Here is a 19,058-nt window from a genome sequence, read left to right as displayed (position 1 = left end):
TGGGGTGCTCTGTGGTGAATCCTTTAGCAATGCAAATCCCCTCTGCAGGCTGTGAGGGATCCACAGCTGCATGAGGAAGGGGCTTCTAGTGCAGCCCCAGCTACCCCACCTTTCTAGCCTCCCCAATCCGAGAGGAGCCACCCTGCCTGGTGAGCCTCAGGATTGGCTTAAGGAGAGGCAGGTGGCTGAAACAGCAGGTCTGATTACTGGCAAAATACTTTGCAGGTGCTTCCAACTTTCTGTAAATTCCCAACTAGCTCACTCACTCCCCACCCAGTCACTCACTCACTCACTCATTCATTCATTCCGATAGTAACCATGTACCTACTATGGGCACCTGGGAGGGATTTGGCAGCAAGCAGGACAGATGCAGGCCTGTCCTTGGGAGGTTGGAATCCAAGCAGAGGAAGCTGATACCTGATCCGGATTGGGGCCTGATGAGAAGAAGAGTCCAGCAAGCCTTGGGGACAGGATGCATGGGATGCATGGGAAGGGGCCTGACCTGGCCTAGGGGCTGGCCAGGTGAAGGTGGCACCACAGAGCAGGAGGGCAATCCAAACAGAGGGCACAACATATGCAAGGCCCAGCAGTGGGCTCCGCACACAGTGATGCCCCGTGAGCACCCAAAGACTGACTGTGGGCACCAAGGCAGGCTGCTCCCACACTGAGGCCTGCAGAATTCCTACCTTCAAGTACATGGGAGCACCTTCACGTACTGGGCGGAAGGGCAGTGAGACGGCTGCGCCCAGGGAAGCTGGGCCTCTTTAAGTGGGAGCTCAGTCTTTCAAGAGCTGATTTCATTCATTCATTCATTCACTCCACAGAAACAAACCAGTACCCATCACACTGGGCCCGGGTGCAGAGCCTCTTGGGCCCGGCATCCTGACACTGCCCTGTACTTTGTATCTTGCAATCTTGACCCCGGGGTGAGGGCAGCAGAGAGTGCTGAGGCTCAGCACAACAAACATTAGAGGCTGGGTATATTGTTATTACCCACCCCACCCCCCAACACCTCTTCCCCCAGCTCCATGGGAGCTCCCTCCTGCTGCAGCCCCTCTACCACCCCCCCAGCAAGAAGTGCCCAGAAGTGCAAAGCTTTCACCATTTTCCTGGTTTTTTTTTTTTTTTTTTGAGATGGAGTCTCTCTCTGTTGCCCAGGCTGGAGTGCAGTGATGTGATCTCCGCTCGCTGCAAGCTCCGCCCCCCAGGTTCATGCCATTCTCCTGCCTCAGCCTCCTGAGTACCTGGGACTACAGGCGCCCGCCACCACGCCCGGCTAATTTTTTGTATTTTTAGTAGAGATGGGGTTTCACAGTGTTTGCCAGGATGGTCTCGATCTCCTGACCTTGTGATCCGCCCGCCTCAGCCTCCCAAAGTGCTGGGATTATACGCATGAGCCACCGTGCCCGGCCTTCCTGGTGTTTTCTGACACAGATATTGTCACTAGAACATCATCTTCTGAGAACAGCACCTGACAGGCAGAAGGTACTCAAAAAATGCTGGCTGAATGACTGGATGTTCCATCCTTACAACTATGAAACATAGGAAATGTGATCCCATCATAAAGATGAGGTAACTGAGGCACAAACAAGGTCACATACGGGGTTCCCTTTATAATCCCCAGAACCAGGCTTTCTACCACACAGCAGGCATATGCATCAGGGCCCACCTCCAGGGCCTTCTAGATGGCCCCATGAAGTCCCCATCCTTCTTCATTGTAGAGTAATGGCCTCCTCCATATGCCACCAGTCTGGAAATCACCTGTGAAATGTATTTCCCCCAGCACTGGCTCAGGAACTGTGTAAATCACTACGCTTAATGGCCTTTGGGATTGTTCCCCACAGACCCCTCCCCAGCTGCTCTGTGCCAGGGAAGTTGGGGCTATGGGACACCAGACAGGCAGGGCCATAGTCATGAGGTCTGGGCAGCCCAAGGCGTGGTGGATGCTAGAAGGCACTGCCCAGGGGAGCAGCAGCCCCAGGAAGTGCATCAGAAAGACGGGGTGGGGCTGCCGGGAGCCTCCAAAACTGGGGCTGGGGCTAGGGCTGGGGCTGGATCTATACGCAAGGCAAGCCTCTCTCCTACTCAACCCCTGCCCCTTGCCTTGTCCCCCCATCAATTGCTTATCCATGGAGAAAGGTGGGTCCAGGTGATCTCCCTGGGACCTCCACACCCTGATTGGGGAGGCCCAGGACTGTGGGAATGGCAGGGGAGCCTGGGGGCCTGGAGCAGGATGTCTCATGGCCCCTTGGATGCTGCTTGGAGCACCAGCCACGCATGGTGTTATTTATTTGGCCTCACTCCCATGTCTTCTTCACTGTTTATCTCCCCCATGGACTGAGTGTCCCAAGGGCAGGGACCCAATTGGCCCTTGGAGACCCCAGAGCCCACTCAGGGCAACACACAGCTAAGGTGTGGGAGTGGATTCAGGTGGGGAAGGGATGGTCAGGAAGCAGGTCCTGAAAGATGGGCAGGCTGTGGAGTGGGTGGCAGGGCAGACGGGGCATGGGCAAATGTCTATGCAGAGGAGCGGTTTGGAAGGAGCAGGGTAGCCGGCTGGGAAGCCAGGTGATCTCCCTGGGACAAGCTGCAGATTTTGGCAACTGGCTGCATGCACAGGCATTTGGGTTCAGCTGGCTCCCATAGATATCATGGTCAGGACATTGCTCAGAACCAATATACACTACCCCCCATCCCTGGGAGCCTCAGTGTCCCCTTACTGGGCAGAGGGTGGGGATCCTGTGTTTACCTTCCTATCCCCTAAGGCCACAGTTCTGCACCTTGGCTCAACTTAGGGGGAAGAGGGGGCTCTAGAAAACATGCTAATGCCTGGGCCCTGCCCCCACCCCATTAAATAATACAGCTCAGTGGGTCTCTGGACACCCCCTTCACCTCCCTCCCCAGGGCAGCCCTTGGAGACAGCCCCTGGGCTGGGAAAACTCCTTGCAAAAGCCACAGGAAGATATGTGGGAGTGGCCTATGCCCTCTGGCCCCAGCAAAGCCAGGCTCCGTCCCAGGCTGTTGTGTAAGAGGCTGCTCCATTTTCCACAGTCATGACCAGCTTGGCTCTGTGGACACCTGCACAGACCATGGGCTCCCTGCTTAGCACACATTTATTGAGTACTTGGTATATGCTAGCTGGGAGCTCCAGCCAAGGGCAACCGGCCACTGCCCCTACCCCTCCCAGCCACATAGCCCCTGAGCAGCCAGGCAGCAAGGTCTATTTCAGGACAAGAATGGGCAGAAGAGGGGTTTGAAGCAGGCTAGGAGGTCTCTGACCCAGACAAGGAGGTCAGCGAAGGTTTCAGGGGACAGTGACTCCAAGCCAAGCACCGAAGGACAGGTACAGGTCAGTGGGACAACAGGTGGGTCCTGCCTGGGGTTGGCAGGGCCCTCGGCAGCCCGTCCAACCTCTCCCCAGCTTCCTCCATGCTGAGTGCATAGCAGGTGCTTGTTAAGCCCCCATGGAAGGAGATGGCTTCTGTTCTGTTGGGCACTCAGTTCTGCGGGCAGAGATCCCACTCTGTGCCCCTCCCCATGCCCATCAGAAGCAGCCTCCTTGTTGAGGTCTCCACAAGCACCAGTTACAGGGCAGGACAGAGATGACAGTTATGCAGATGAGGTGGCAGGGGGACTGTCAGCTGCAGAAGGATCCCTTTCTATGGAGGGTGCTGAGAACAGTGAGGACACTGAGGCTCTGAGGAGGAGGGCAGGAGGCTTGCCCAGACTATCGCAGTGAGGCTAAGGTGGGTTAGGAGGAGACTGGAAGAGGAAGGGCCAAGGCGAGGCCCCCAGACCCTGCTGTATAAGCCCCTAGGGTTTCTGGGGCCTGCGCCAGCCAAGGTGTGGCTTAAACAATTACACATGCTGCCTCCCTCCCCTCAAGTTGCTCTGCCCAGGTACTGCTAGGCACAGCCCAGGGGGTGAGGCAGGCATGGAGTGGGGAGGAAGAAGGAAGGTGAAGGATGGAGAGATGGGAGAATTGAGAGTGAGTTCAGACTGCCCTGCCCGACTACTCTGTGAGAACAGGTGACAGTACCACCAGTTCCAGCATGTGACTGGGAGAAAGCCCCAGAAGGAGACCCGGATCCGGGGAGGACTATCAGTCGGGGGACTCACAGCCGTGGCCAGTAGAGGCCAGCTTCTTCCTTTCCCTGACCCTTGGACAGCCCCAGAGATCCCTTTCCTCATGTGACAGGTGGGGAACACTGGCCAGAGGGCACCCAATCCAGAAGCAGGACAGAGCCCAGGGCTTACCCCACGACCTGTGCCCTTGGCTGACTGGCTCCTGGACACTGCCCAGCCTGGACCCAGGATTGGTGCAGGGAACAGCCAGAGAGTAATGGGAAGGGCTAGGTCCCTGGCCACGGTGGAGCATGGATCTCATCAAATTCACCATTGGGTGCTGACCAATGACACCCAGTCCTCTGCAGTGCGTAGGCAAAAGTATACCCCCACTATAGGCAAGTACACCCCACCCTGAAGCCACCCTCCCCGCAAGATGAGAATGAAGTCTCACAGGCAGCACCCAGCCAAGTCTGGGCCTTCCCCATGGCCATGTCTATGCGTCACTTCCGTGGCTGTGGCCCTCTAAGGCCAGGTCAGCTGCGCTGTTCCACAGCAGCAGGACATGCTCCTCTGGCCATGCTCTTAGCCCACTCATGCCAGCACTATCTTCAGATGTCATCTGAACCCACAGCTTGCTGTTGTCCTAAACAGTCTGCCTAGGCCCTGCCTGAGACAGGATGTGGCCTGAATGGCCTCCTTCAGGCCTCTGACTGACCAAACCTCACTGGCACAGTACGGCAACTTGAGGGCAGTGGCTGCTCCCCCAAACCCCAGGTTTGGGTCTAGTCTATGCCTCAAGTGCTGAGAGGCCGAAGGAAGTGTCCCTCTCCAGGCCTCGGTTTCCCTATCTGTACCACACGGGAGTTAAACTGGACCAACTGGTCCCACAGTTCTCACTGACCCACATCTATAACACAAGTAAGGGTGGGGCTGTTCTACTGGGAGGGGGATTGGGAGCCAAAAATCTACTTCTGGTCCTGAGGTGGTTCCAAGGAACCTGGGGGCGCCACAGGCCCGGTGAGAAATAAACCCTACAAGGACATCAGCCTGGCCAGTAGGGCAGCCCCTGCAGAGGGAGATGCATGGCAGAACATCGTGGGAGTGTAGGGACACCCTGAAGGTCCTGTGGCCAGGGGTTGCCTGGAGGAGGTGAGATGCAGGAGGGATGTGTGGGACAGGGCTGAGTGCTTGGACCCGAGCACTAGGGGGGATCCTGCCCCCGCCACTTACCATCTGTGTGATTTTATCATTTAGCCTGGCTAAGCCTCAATTTTTCTCATCTGTGAAAGTGGGATAAAAATGGACTGACCTAACATGTGTGAAATATACCACCGGGGGCCCAGCTTGTAGTGATTGATGTGGTTAAAACAACTACTTCCTTTACAAACATTTCCTTGGCATAGTCACCCGTCCCCTTATCTCCCGCCTCTTCCTTGGCCCCAACTCCCACCCTCAAGCCTCTCCTCTGACCCTGCAGCAGACACTGCTTCCCCATCCTCCATCACTCCTTGCCTTCTGCAGAATCTCCACCTCCAGCCCAAGGTGACCCCATCCTCGGCTCAAGGGTAAATCCTGATTAGCCTGAACCAATCACAGTATACTGTTTAGATTGCCAGTGATTGGTTCAGAGTGGACATGTGACTCAGTGTCAGCCAGTGAGATGTGAGAGGAAGTCGGCTGGGGGCTTCTGGGCAAGGTTTCCTCCCCTCTTAAGAGAAACCCAGAGGAGACATCTCTTCCATGCCTAGTGACTGGGTCTGCAGATGATGCCTGGAGCTCTGGCAGCCATCTTGTTGCCATACAGGAAGTTGGCCAAGGACAGACAGCTACACCAAAAGTGAGGCCACCAGGCCAAGCACAGGTGACCACTTCGTCTTTGCCAACAGCCGCATCACACACCTGTTGGCTCCCTGTCAGGGAATAAAGGGCCCACCATGAGGAAAACCCACCACACTGGGGTTCCATGATAAGCACAGAAGCAGCCTCTTGTTGGCAGCCAAATGTGCTCCTCAGACTCAGATCCTGAGGGGGTTGCAGTCAGCTCAATGCCTACTCCTCAAGGGCCCCATGACCTGGCACAGAGCTGGAGGAGGGGCATGGGGCTGGAGGAGGGACTCACAAAGGGCAGGGAGCTGGAGGAGGGTGTTGGTCAGGAAGGCTTCTGCCCCAGGAACCTGGGTGGAGCCAGTAGCCTGGAGAGGGACATGGTGAGCAGTGAGTGAAGGCCAGAGGTGGGGAGGCTAGAGCTCTTCCCAGGACCTTCAAGTGTCCCAGATAGTCCCAGGGTCAGAGGCTGGAGCCAGCCCAGGCAAGGCCTCAGGGGCCAGCCAGGGAAGTGGGGCTCTGCCCATGGCAGGCTTCTGGGGTGCAAGGTCCCAGCTAGCCCAAAAGGGAGACACTCCAGCAAGCCTGGGGGGGGGGTCCAAGGAGAGATACAAAGACTCCCAGGGCCCTAACACACCCACCACGGACTCAGCTCACAGAGAGAAAGGAGAAATGACTATTTGCAAGGGCCCTTAGCACAGAGGCCTGCTCTGCCAGCTCGTTCTCTTTTCTCATAACTGAAGTGGGGGCAGGGCGGGGGTGGGTTGTTTAGTTGTTTGTTTGCTGGAACTGGTGGCAGCACCAGGCCTGACCTTTAAGGCTTCAAATGCAGCGTTTTAGGCGGGGCCAGCAGGAGGAGAACACGGGCTGCGGAAGGAAGTGATCAAGACTGAAATGCCACATCAGGCTGGAAACTCGAGGCAGAGCACGGGCCTCTACTGTCTCAGGAATACGCCAGCTCCTCCAAGCCCACACTGCCTGGTGACAAAGTTGTCCTTCCCAAGGGGACCCAGAAAGCTTTTGTGTCTCTGAAACAGCACAGGGACATCAGAGTTTGCCCCACAGAAACCCAAGGAGTTGGGGCCTCACACCACATAGACATCTTGCCCTTCGAGTTTGCCAAAGCAGACCTCAATTTGCCCCCAGACCCATGCCATAGATTTTATTTATTTATTATTTATTTATTTATAAATGACAGGCTCTCTGAAAGGGTGACTCTGTAGGCTCAGACTCAGACCACGCCACACCGGTTGCAGTCAAGAGATCTTTATTGGAGGAGTCCGAGGGAGAGCCGAAGCGGAAGAAAGAGAGCGAGGGCTCTGCAGCCTCCGTCTTTTATGCCTAGGGACGTTATGTGGGGGTCACTGGTTGGCTGAGGGGCTGGGTCTAGGCTGAGGCGGGAAGGCATGACCTCTGATTGGCTCCTTTTGGCGGGCCTGTATTGGGGAGGAAGAAAAACCCGGAACCAGCGCCATTAGGGTGCTCCTGTTACCTAACACTCTCACTCTGTGTCCAGACTGGGGTCCAATGGCACCATCACAGCTCCCTATAGTCTCAACTTCCTGGGCTCAAGCCATCCTCCCACCTCAGCCTCCTGAGTAGCTGAGACCACAGGTGTGCACTACCACACCTGGCTAATTTTTATATTTTTTGTAGAGATGGAGTTTTGCCATGTTGCCCAGGCTGATCTACAACTCCTGGGCTCAAGTGATCCTCCCACCTCGGCCTCCTAAAGTGCTGGGATTACAGGCGTCAGCCACTGCGCCTGGCCGGATATTTTTATTTAAGAGAAACAGCTATACATCAGTGCAAGGAAGGCTGCATAGGGAGTCACCCTCCTCGCAGTCTGTACTGAGCATCAGGGATGGGGGCTGGGCCCTGCCCACAGAGTATGCACAGCCACAGATATGTGGGGCTTGAAGGTTCCCTTCTCCCATCTTGGGCCTCAGTTTCCCTGTCTATATGATGGTGGTATCAGGACCTCAGGGATTTCTGTGGCTGTGGCATGTCCTTTCCAAGTCAGGGAAGCACACAAAGCCCATAATGCCCAAGGAGATGGTTGCACCCAGGCTCCCTGCCCCCACAGGAACCCCTCCTGGCCTGTAGGCTTCCTGAGCCCCTCACAGCCACTTCCCAAAATGCCAAGGGCCCTGGGCCATCACAGCACTGACAACACACAGGCGAGTCCTGAAAATGCCAGGAAAGCAAAACTCTCAGACAACAGAACCCACAAAAACTCGGTCCACACAGCTACTGGGGCCAGGGCCCATCACAGGGCACCTGGACAGCCTTATTTATGAAGACTCAGTAGAAAAAATCCATCCTTGAAGGAAGTGTCTTCGCTGGAGATGCTCCAGATAGAGAATATGTGGAGGAATCATCCCTCCAGATCATCAAGGGATCATCAAGCCAAAGTTTTTACAGCCCAAATCGTGCCCACGGTGTCTTGCTGGGGGGAGGACCCAAACCCACAGCAGATACTCAAGGGCTGCCAGTCTCCTGCCCTTCAGTGTGCAAATAAGGAGCACCCACTCTGAAAGGGAAAAGTGCCAGCCCAAGGTCACACAGCAAGAGCTTCCCACTCTGCGTGAGCCCAGGCTCCACGCCCACCCTCCAGATTTTCCACGCGGGGAAGGGCTGTTTGTAAAGATGCTTCACTTCACAAAGGACTCACGGAGCTCCTCTGAGTCCCAAGTCCTCCAGTGAATCTAAATACCATTCAATTTGCAAAAATTTGAATTACAAGGATGCAGCCTCTGTTTCCTTTGCAGACTGTCATCACGCCAGTTGGTAGAAGATCAAACTTTCCAGCTCAGCCTTAACTCAGGCTGTTTCTAACATAAAAGTTTGCAAAACACTGGTCCTAACAATCAGGATGCTTTATTTCCCACTGCCAGTGTTTGCCCAGCTGAGCCCTGGCATTAACCTCAAAGGCAGGTGGTGAAGGTGGGCACTAGGAGCCCATTCTGGCTGCAGAGATAAACCACACGTGTGCTTGCACTACATAGGCTCCCAAGCACATGCCCACATTTGAATTCATATGCACATACACGCACACACCTACTGCTGCCTACACACGAGAATGCCCATGCACACACATCTACACACATGCATTCATGTGTGAGTACAAACACACGCACACAAGTGGGTATATGCACAAGCATGCTTAGATGTGAACACATCTGACACATGCACACACATACATGAACACATAGGTGTAGACACGCCCACATACAAGCTGACATGTGCACACAGGCAAAGGCAAGAGCCAAGCATAAGAGGAAAGACTCACAAACCACAAGTGGGTCCCAAGTGCCTATAAGGCCTGGATGGGTGCTGGGTGCTATGGATGAGGGGATAGTGGCTGGCACTTGGAGTGCAGGCCCAGCTAGACTGCAAATACCCCCTAGATCCAGTCAGGATCCACATGCCCTTATCACAGACTCCCTGGGGCCAGGCCCATCCCTCACGGTCTATCACACCCCAACCCTATGTGGCAGTACAGCCATGGAAGCCCTGTTTTACAGATGAGGCTCCAAAACCCAGAGAGGCTGTGGAAGTTCCCAAGGTCACACAGCTGTTGAGAGGTGTGGCAGAGTCTCAGTGCACACGAAGAGGGGGCTTGTACAGAAAGAACCAGCCAGCACGGAAGGCAGGCATCAAAGGGGAAGAAAGGGGCCCAGAGTCTAAGAGGGGCAGGGAAAAGACAGGCAGAGGGAGTGACTTCTCACCCTTTTCACCCACCCCTTCCCCTTTGTTTATTGAGGATCATTTCCAAGGTGGGAAAGAAGGATACTGATCAGCAGGAAAGGCTTCCCATGCCCCTCCCTCTCTGCTAAACAATTAGGCTGGTGAGAGCTCAAAGTCGGTCAATCTGAAAAGCAGCCGTGAGACACCCAAGGTATGGCCAAAGGAGGGTCCAGGCACCCTCACACCGGAAGAGACAAGGCCCAGCGGCCACAGCTAAAGCAGGGCGTGGAGAAGAGCAGGAAGACCCCAGATCTGTCTTCTTAGGGCATTGGAATGTCAGAGTTGGAAGGATCCTGGAAGAGAGGAAACTGAGGCCCAGGGAGAGGAGGAGTTTTGTCCAAGGTCACCAAGCAAGCTACCCAACTGAGAAGATTGCGCTGGGCTTGCCCTTGACAGAGGCCCCCTCACCTAGGATGGGGGCTTTCAGAACTCCTTTGTGAAGATTCTCCCCACCTAATCCCAGCTAGACAGTCTCCTAGTTTGTGAGGCTCTCCCCTCACCAGGCTCAGTCACGGGTAACAGTGATGGCTGGGGACCCAGCAGGGCCAGACCAGATCCAGAAGGAAAAGCACTGTGAGGGCCCAGGTGAGAGGAGTGGGACCAGGACTGGGGACACCGAGCCAACAGCCAGAGTCTCATGGTGGCAGGGCAGGGCTTGGCTAAGTCTGCCCCTTAGGTCCTGACCTTATGTAGATTTGAATGACAGAACCTTGACTCCTTTAGGGAGGCCCCAAGAGACCCCTGTGGGGACCTGCAAGCCAGCAGGGCCATCTCAATCTCTGTGGTCACCTGCACTGGCCCCCCTTCTGCCCTTAGCCACAGGCAGCTCTGGAGGCTCTTCAGGTTACACAGGACAAGAGAAGAAGGGAAGGAAAAAAAAGCAAAAACCACACACACACTTCCCTTGGGGAATACGAATATTGATTCTGTAGCTTCTTGTTTAGACAGTAGGTACCAGAAGAAGAAGTAAAAAAAAACCTGACATGAAGAGAATCTTCCCAGTTGGCTGGAGGGCTGTAGCCAGCAATGGGAAAGCCCCTCACCCTCGGCCCCAGCATGTCCTCCCCAGGCCTGAGGCCCGCAGCCCAGTCACTTAAAGACACAAGGCACCAGGTCTGGAGGCAAATGTCAGCATGGGAGTGGGGTAGGTGGCTGGAAGGGGGAAGAGAGGGAAAGACCATTCCTATCCTACAGGCAACATTGCCCTGCTAGACAGAGCTCAGGCCCACCTGCCTTGACTCCCAAACGTCCAGCTGCCCCTTGGAGAGTTCCCTAGCAACAAGCCCTTGAACGCTGGTTCCCAAACCCCCCAAGTCCCACCCATCCAGATGGCATGAGGCCCCCCAAGCATCTATAAGATCCTAGCCCTGTGAAGTCCCCTCAGACTTGGAAAACTGCCAAGGGACTAAAGGAGTCAGCCTCAGGTTTCTGTGAACAGCCCCCAGCCCCACCCCCACCTTCATGACCTTTCTCTCCGGAATCAGACTGGAATCTGGAGAGGGAAATGGCACCTCATCTCGAGATGAAGCCCCTCCTCTCCTCCACCCCTCCACACAGAGCAGGCCTGGCCCATAACTCAAAGCTCGGGGAAGAAAAGCTCTGGGCTGGGGGTGCTCCATGATGGCCTGTGTATACGTGGGAGGTAGATGGAGGTGAGCACTAGGGCTATAAGCACTGGGGCTGGCAAGGCAGCTTCGTGCCAAGGAAGGCCCCTCAGGGTTGCCTGAGACCCAGAGGAGGAAAGAGAGACAGACGGGGCAAAGTTACAGCTGGAAGCCCCAAGCCCAGCTCTCACATCCTAGGCCTCTTCATTTTCTTCTCAAAGATTCAGGCTTCAGGCCCCCATCCACTTCCTAGGCCCACGGCCCAGATGACCCCAGCCCTGTGGCTGGGCAGCCAAGTGTCTGACAGATCTATCCTTTCCCTGTCCTGCCTCTCATGGTTGTGGGCTTTAAGCAGGTCCCTTCATTTTTCTGAGGTCAGTCTCCCCATCTGGAGGATGGACACGACCACGGGCTCTGAGGTCAAGGCACTAATGTGAGTGAGGGGCCCGGCCTGGGCTCAGTAAGGGAGATCACCATTAGCCTGGCAATGTTCCTCCACCACAGTCAAGCTGTGTTGCAGGGAGTGAGGGAGGGAGGTGGCCCAGTGTCTTCCTCAAGGAGGTAGAAACTGGTGTGAGTGGGCAGAGCCTGAGAGAGTGGCACAGCCCCGAGCTGGGATGGGAAGGCCTCTGGAAGGTTCGGGTGTGAGACCTTGAAGGAGGAGATCTACACCCGAGAAAAAAAGCACAGTCATGGCAGGGCAGCATGAGCAAAGTAGAGAGACAGGTGGCCACCCAGCCCGTGGGAGCCCTGGAGACTGGTGGGTCTCACAGTGAGACTGGCTACCGCCCTGCTGCAGCATCTGGGCTTAATGCTAATGTTAACAGTGGCAGCCATGGCACCTGACAGAGCCCTCCCTGCCCACTAGAGGCGACATCCTCTCCCATTAATTCTCACCACCAGCCTCTTAAGCAGATTCTATCATTTCAATTGTGGAAACTAAGGCAAGGTCATCCCAATGGAGCCTGCAAAGTCTACACCTGACACCCAGCATGTCCCCAAACTACATCCTCCCAGGAGCTGGCAGTGCCACCCATAGACATCTGAGGTGCCAGGAGCTGGCAGTGCCCACCTGCACACAGGCAGGAGGAGAAGGGGATACTCTCTGCAGAAGTCCACTTAGAGGCCAGCTTTACTCTGGAGTCAGTCTCTCCATGGGGACATGAGTGTGACAAACAATCTGGAGTGAGATTCACCTGCAGACTATGAGGGGACTCATCCTAAAATGAGTTTCCTCCTTTCTCAGGGGTTAGCCTGGCACAGCTGACCAAAAGGAGGTGCCTGATAAAGATGGAGTCCAGGGGAACAGCAGCCAAGGGTCCCCCCAAAGTCCTCCACACCAGGAGGGCTGTGAGTACCTGGCAGCTCTGTATCTCGGTGATGGCAGCATGGCTGCGAAGCCTCACCCCTCCCTCCTGCAAAAGCTGCGGCAGATTGTTGGGAAGATGGGGGACCCAGATGTGTGATGCTGCCTCCCTCCAACAGGGAGAGCCACAGGGAGATGGAGACAGGGGCTGGAAGGCACAGACAGACACACGTCACCCACCCCACCATTAACCGTAGCTAGACTGACGCATGCCCTGTTGTAGGCACTGCTCCCCATGTGTCCACTCAGGAGAGGAGCATGTACTCTAGTTGCCATTAATCTGCTGGTGGTCCAAACCCCTCAGGCCCCTCACTGCTTCTGCCCACCCTCAGAGGAAGGGAGACACTGGCCAACACCATCGCTAGAGCAGAGCTGGGCTAAGAGGGTGCAGTCAGGTGGGCCAGCTCAGCCGGGTGCTCCACTCAGTACTCAGCCAGGACTCCACAGAGCAGGGGACAGAGAAACCTGGGGGCACCGGAGAACAGGGCACAGAGGCCCAGCAGAGAGGACAAAAGAGGCAGGCAGGGAAGAATAGGTACAGCTCTATGAAAGACCCGAAGAAGGGGGACAGGGGAGGAGGGAGGGAAAGACACAAGGGGAGGCAAAGCAGTGAGGGCTGCCCCTCAGCTGGCGGTGGTGGCCTGATGCTGGGGAGCATAACTGGAAAAAGGAGGAGGCAGGTGAAAGGTGTGCTCGGACTCAGGCCTCCCACACCCAGCCGGACAAGTGCACACATGTGTGCATACACGTGTGTACACATGTAGCCTCCTCGTTTGAAACTCTGATCCAGGTCCAAGTAAGGTGAGAGAGCCCAACCTCCCCCCACCCCCCGCCCCCCAGAAAAACCCTGAAGCCCTGTCCTCCCTTCAGCAGTAACCCCTCTGTCCTTCTCAATCCAGCAGCAGCCTTGGTCCATTTTGTCTGGTGGGCAGAGAGCCATACTGCCAGAGCGATTGCAGAAATCACAGCTAGCGGACCCCAGACCCACACTTGCTTAAAATCCAGCAGCTTGTGAAGCTGGGCCCCTTTGCACTGGCAGACACTAATGAGAAAATGACTTTCTCATCGGGGGCCTTCCCCACTGAGGGGTTGTCACTCCAGTGCCACGAAGCTGGGTTCCACTCTCCTCCTTGGAAATCCACCTGTATCAAAGTGTCATCCCAGCCTGGCCACACTGACCCAGCAGAAGGTTCTGGGAGGCCACCCATCCCTGAGCAGCCCCACAGAACCTTCTGGCCCCAACAACAGCCTAAACCTTTCTTATCAGTTCAACAAAAGCACCAATTCCACTGGCCATGGTCATGTGTGGGCCCCTTGCTCCCTCCAAGGATCAATGGGCATCCTCGTCTGCGGGACCGGGACAACTGAAGGGCGCTGGCTGTCAGAGCAAACCCTCTGTGTCGTTGTACCATTAGTCACCTCCCCCTGGACCCTCAGAGCGGCACAGCCCCCACCCCACCCCCACCCTCATTCTCTAATTACGGTTTGCAAGACATGTCCCAAACCCTCAAATTAGCTCCAACTATATCGACAAGAGAAGAGCGTCCAGCTGGAAATGTGCCGCTGCCGTCACACCCGCCTCGCCATCTTCTGGCTGAGGACAGAGGGACAGGTGTCTACTCTGGTCAGGGTCTCACATCAGCCTTCTAGAGGAGACTCGTGCAGGCCCAGAAGCCATCTGACCAACTGCACGTTGCAGGGAAAGGGAGTGAGGTCGGGAGAGGTGGAAAGAGACATCCACTTAAACCTTCACTCAAGGAGCTATGAAATGGCTAAGAAAAAAATAATTGTGGCTTGGCTCGTGCTTGGCTTTGAGGAAGAAAGAACAACCAAAAAATAATGCTTTTGCTTTTTTTAAGCACTATGATTGAAGTCCATTTCCATCACGGCAAATGAAAGACAATAATGCACCCACCAGCCCTGAACTTCCATACGATTCCTTTCTCCCTGGGCACCCCCCCCACACACATGAAAAATCCAGACGGTTGACAGAGGACACGTCCGTGCGGCACCTGTAATTTGCCAACTGATCACCCGCCTGAGCACAGCCAGACTGTGCAATGAGAGAGATGACAAGACGGAGAGAGAGACCCAGAGAGGCGCTTTTCCTGAGTTTGTTTTTCCCTCATCTTAGAGAGCCTACGAGCCGGAGTCGGCAGGTTTTGTGGCAGGACCAGGGGCTCTTACCCTTGGGCAGAGCTGGTTTAAATGACGCAGAGCCAGCCTCTCCCTTTCCCTGAGGCCAGACCCTTCCCCTTGGCCACCAGCAGCCCGACAACTCATGCCCCAATCTCCAGGCCAGGACACTGGTGAAGGAGTCCAGGGACAGGTGGCTCCTCAGACCCGGAGACAGATAACAGAAGCGAGGTGGTCACCGGGCCCCAAAGGGGTGTCTGGGCACTGACATAGGGCTGAAGCACAGTGTCAGGAAACTGATACGTCCTAAAGGCCACATGCACTGAACATCCACTCCCAGCCCCAGACACATCTGGCTAAGCTCACCCGGAGGAGGCAGCCCGAGTTTGCTGGCTCTTGGGGAGGAGGAGAGGGCTCAGAAGGACCAGAAAATCTGTGGAAGCTGGCAGAGCCAGGAGAGGCTATTACTCTGTTGGCAGCAGCAGCAGGCGCAGGCAGGGGTCCTTCCTACCCTTCACCTTCTGCCCGGACCCCAACGCCTTCACCTCCCAACTGGGCTCTCCAGGGTACTCTCTCCTCAGGTGGAGGGGGGGGCCAAGAACAGGGGACACTGCCTCTGTGGCACTGGCCACAGCAAGAAGGGGCTCGCATCCTCAGCATACAGCTCCCCACTAAAGGAAAAGGCCCTTGAAGGCAGGTGTGGAGATGTCCCTCAACTCTGGCTGTAAAGCGCCGGATTCCCACCAGGGAGGGAACGTGGGGCAGATGCGCGGCTCCAACTCCGCCGGGCAGGGGTCGCTGACCGCCCCCCTCACCCAACCCAGGTTTCCCTCTCACCGGGTCAGCGGCAGGGAATCAGCTGACAAGCTCGGACCGCCCCCCCCCCCCCCCCAACTCCTCCCGGGGCTTGAAAATCTTGCCTTGCCTCATTCGGGGGATTTGGGGGAAGCAGGGGCACCGCGGGGAAGTTTCGAGACGCAGCCAGAGCGCCGGGACCGCGGCTGCCAGCCTTCGGGGCTTGGGGCCGCCGCCCCCGGGCGCAGCGGGCAGCCGGACCCAGCGCCTCTGCCCTGGCGCGGGGCGCAGGGAAGGAGTAGTGCGGACCCGCGGCAGAGCGGGGCGCAAGGCTCGGCCGGGGTCCCGCGGCCGGCCGAGGCCACTTACGTGTGCTGCTGGGGGAAGCTGTAGGCAGAGGCGCCGGGGGCGGCGAGCAGCGGTAGAAGCAGCAGCGGCGGCAGCAGCAGCCACAGCGGGCGCGGGGGCCCGGACGCCGGGCGCCGGGTGCCGGGGCCAGGCTGGGGGCCGCAGCCGGGCCAGGGGCGCGCAGTCCGCGCTGGGCCGGGCCGAGAGGCGCCGCAGGTCCGAGCCGGCACCGCCATGTTTCCATTCAAGATGCGGCGCCGCGGGGAGGGGGGGCAGTGGCGGCGGCGGCGGCGGCGGCGGCGGAGGGGTGGGGGGGCGCGGGCGGCGGGCGGTAACTCGGCCTCTCCTCCGCCGCCGCCTTCTCCGCGCGGGGCCTCCGGGGCTGCACGGGCCGCAGCGCCTCCGCGGGCCGCGCGCTGCGATCTTCCTGCAGCGCTGGCTCCAAGCGCTCTGAGTGCCCGACCCGGGACCTGCGCTCAAATAGCAGCCGCCGCCAACCTGCCGGCACCGCCCTCTTCTCTCTCTCCCTCCCTCCCTCTTCCCGAGCTGGCCCGCCCCCGCGCGCCCCCGCCGCGGCCACGCGCCCACCCGTGCCCGCGCGCCCCTCGTCCCCGCGCAGCCCGAAGCCTGCCCTACTGGCTCGCGCGTCCTGCGCCCCAACCGCTGTCCGAGAGCCCCGGGTGCGCCCCCGCCCCCACACCTCAGACCCTGCCGCTCCTCTCCACCCCACCCGCAGGAAGAGTCCCGGGCGCCGCGGCCCAAGGCAGGAGCATATGTGACCCTTCTGGGGGCTCGACCTTCAACAGGCTTAAGGCCTGGAGTCACAGGTTTAATGGTGGAGTGACAGCTTCAGCGGAGACCAGAAAAGGAGCCATGCTGAACTTACAGCCCCCGTGGCTCTAGCTATCTTCAAGATTTCTCTCTGTCGGGGGTTTGCACGCCCGGCTGCTGGCAGAAAGGGCATGGACCTCCTGGTTCCCTAAGCGGAAACCTGGGCCCGGCTGTACGGTTGTGGGGGACTGGGGATGGCAGGATGCAGCCCTCTGCAGCCACTTGCTTCACTTCCCTGGGCTGAACAGGCACTGTGTGCAGGCCCGTCCCAAGCCCCAGCTCCCGGGGTTTGCACAGCCTCTGTTTAGATTCTTCCAGAGCCAGAAAGCTCATCTCTGCACAACCCAGTCCTTTCTGTCCTGGAGGCCCCTGGCTCTTCCCTGCTGTGGGGAGAAGACTGGGGCTGGTGTCAACCTTGACTCCACAGCTTGTGGCCCTTTCAGAGCCTCAATGTCCTTGCTTGTGAATGCTTGTGTGGGTGCCCACTCCCATTTCCAGGATGAAGTGAGAATGGGGAGAATCTCTTGGTAAACTGAAGCATTCACAATGAGGGGAGACCATCCCTAGGATTCTGTTGAAGTTGCCTTGGAACCCAGCTCTGCCTCTGGTGCAGATAGGATGAGAGAATGCTCCCCACCAACTTGACACAGGGCAGGACCCCCTCAGCAATAACTGCCCACAGGCCTGGCCTATCACGAGGAATGAGGGATAGTAACCAGCTGGGCAGGATGGTTCGGAAACGTCCAGATGCCCCACCTCATGGTTTCAGTGGCCCTCCTATCACCCATTCACAAGTCAGCCCAAGGAGGGCTTGCAGTTGAAATGGAATAGTAGCCCCTGGACTGAAAAGGGTAGGGGTAGGGGCTGGAAATAGGGCCCAGGACAACCTTCCCTTGCTGCCTAGTCCTGCCTTGGCTCCTCCAATCCCAGCAAACCAGCGCTTGACAGGGAACAGTTTCCTTCATTTCTTGAAGTGTCCTCCTCCCTTGACCTGAATGAGCCTTCAGGGGCCAGATTGAGGTTTGCCAGCAGATCCCAAACCATGAGACCCCCAAAAAAGTATCAGAGGAAGGCAACGCAGGGGCCAGGGGCCTGGTGGACAGGTGGGACCTGATGGACTATGGGAGACAATAGCCCAGCTCTTTGGGGGGACAAGCAGGGTCCTCACTGAGCCAGTTGCCCCCCCCTCCACCGCCACCTCTAGACACAATGGGAGGGTAGGGGGGCAGGGGTCCTGCTCAGGAGTCGACAAGCGTGAGCTAAACAGGCGCCCTCCCAGCCCTGCCTGCTGAGACCTGTCCCCAGTATCTCTGTCTTCCTCATGCCCAAGGTAGGGCTGGCCTGTGATATCCTCTCTTACCTGTTTGCTGGACAAATAATACCTGTGCCCATGGCCCCAGGGGACCATCATAAAGGACATCATTCCTCTTGGGTGCCCTGTCGGGGATGGGTGCCTTCCCAAAGCAGACTCTGCAGTGGTCTGAGAAATGTGAGGGTCAGCCTCCCTGCCCTCCAACACCAGGGTAGCCGCGCTATCCCCAAAGTGTCCAGGCCATCAGGCACGTAGAGTCAGTCTCGGTACAGTGGGTGGGTTTTGGCAGTTGGGCATTTCAGTTCTAGCCTCCACAGATGTGCACCTAATTGAGGCTGCTGGCGCCAAGGGAAAGGCAGGAGATTTTGGTTGACAGGCCGTCAAAGAAAGACAAATAAGGAGGGGAGGTAATTAAGAGTAAACAAGTGGTAGGTGTTTATGGATTACAACTTTTGAGGCTCACAACATCCTCGGCCCTCTTGGCAGCTGGCTACAGCCACACGTTAAGATCTTGGGAGAAAAATTTGAGCCTTCCCAAGGAATAGGGGGACTTCCATGGCAGGCACATTGGTAAATGTGGAGCTGCCCACCTGGCCCAAGTTGCCTGTGCTGGAAGACATAGGGTGGCAGGGGCAGGTGAAGCTACCCTGACAGGGGGCCTGGTAGGTGCCAGTTCTGCATGAGAGGTCAGCTCAGCAGGTCAGAAGAGACTGATAGAGCCATAGAGAGAAACTACTATGTGCCAAGCAGGCCATGGGCTCAGTTGTGCCACTCGAGGCCCGTCCCAAGCCCCAACTCCCGGGGTTTGCACAGCCTCTATTTAGATTCTCCCAGAGCCAGGAAGCTCATCTCTGCACAACCCAGTCCTTTCTGTCCTGGAGGCCCCTGGCTCTTCCCTGCTGTGAGGAGAAGACTGGGGCTGGTGTCAACTTTGACTCCACAGCTTGTGGCCCTTTCATAGGAAGCCCATCAGGAACATCCAGGACGCCTGTGGTGGCGAGATTCTCACCCTGGCCTGCCCCGC

General features: G+C 57.1%; 1 protein-coding gene across 8 annotated transcripts in view; it reads right to left on the bottom strand.

Moving 5' to 3' along the window:
* The window catches only part of CACNA2D2 (calcium voltage-gated channel auxiliary subunit alpha2delta 2), a 140,932-nt gene extending 124,744 nt beyond the window's left edge, over positions 1-16,188 (bottom strand). For all 8 annotated transcript variants that reach the window (XM_032161456.2, XM_032161461.2, XM_032161457.2 and 5 more), the window contains exon 1: positions 15,913-16,188. In XM_032161456.2, the coding sequence (XP_032017347.1) occupies positions 15,913-16,127 (215 nt within the window). In that variant the 5' untranslated portion in view covers positions 16,128-16,188. The remainder of the gene's footprint in view (positions 1-15,912) is intronic.
* Between the last annotated feature and the right edge of the window lie 2,870 nt (positions 16,189-19,058).

This window comes from Hylobates moloch, unplaced genomic scaffold (genome assembly GCF_009828535.3).
Source record: "Hylobates moloch isolate HMO894 unplaced genomic scaffold, HMol_V3 SCAFFOLD_8, whole genome shotgun sequence".
In the NCBI taxonomy this organism is placed as follows: Eukaryota; Metazoa; Chordata; class Mammalia; order Primates; family Hylobatidae; genus Hylobates; species Hylobates moloch.
This window is presented reverse-complemented; position numbering and strand designations above follow the sequence as displayed.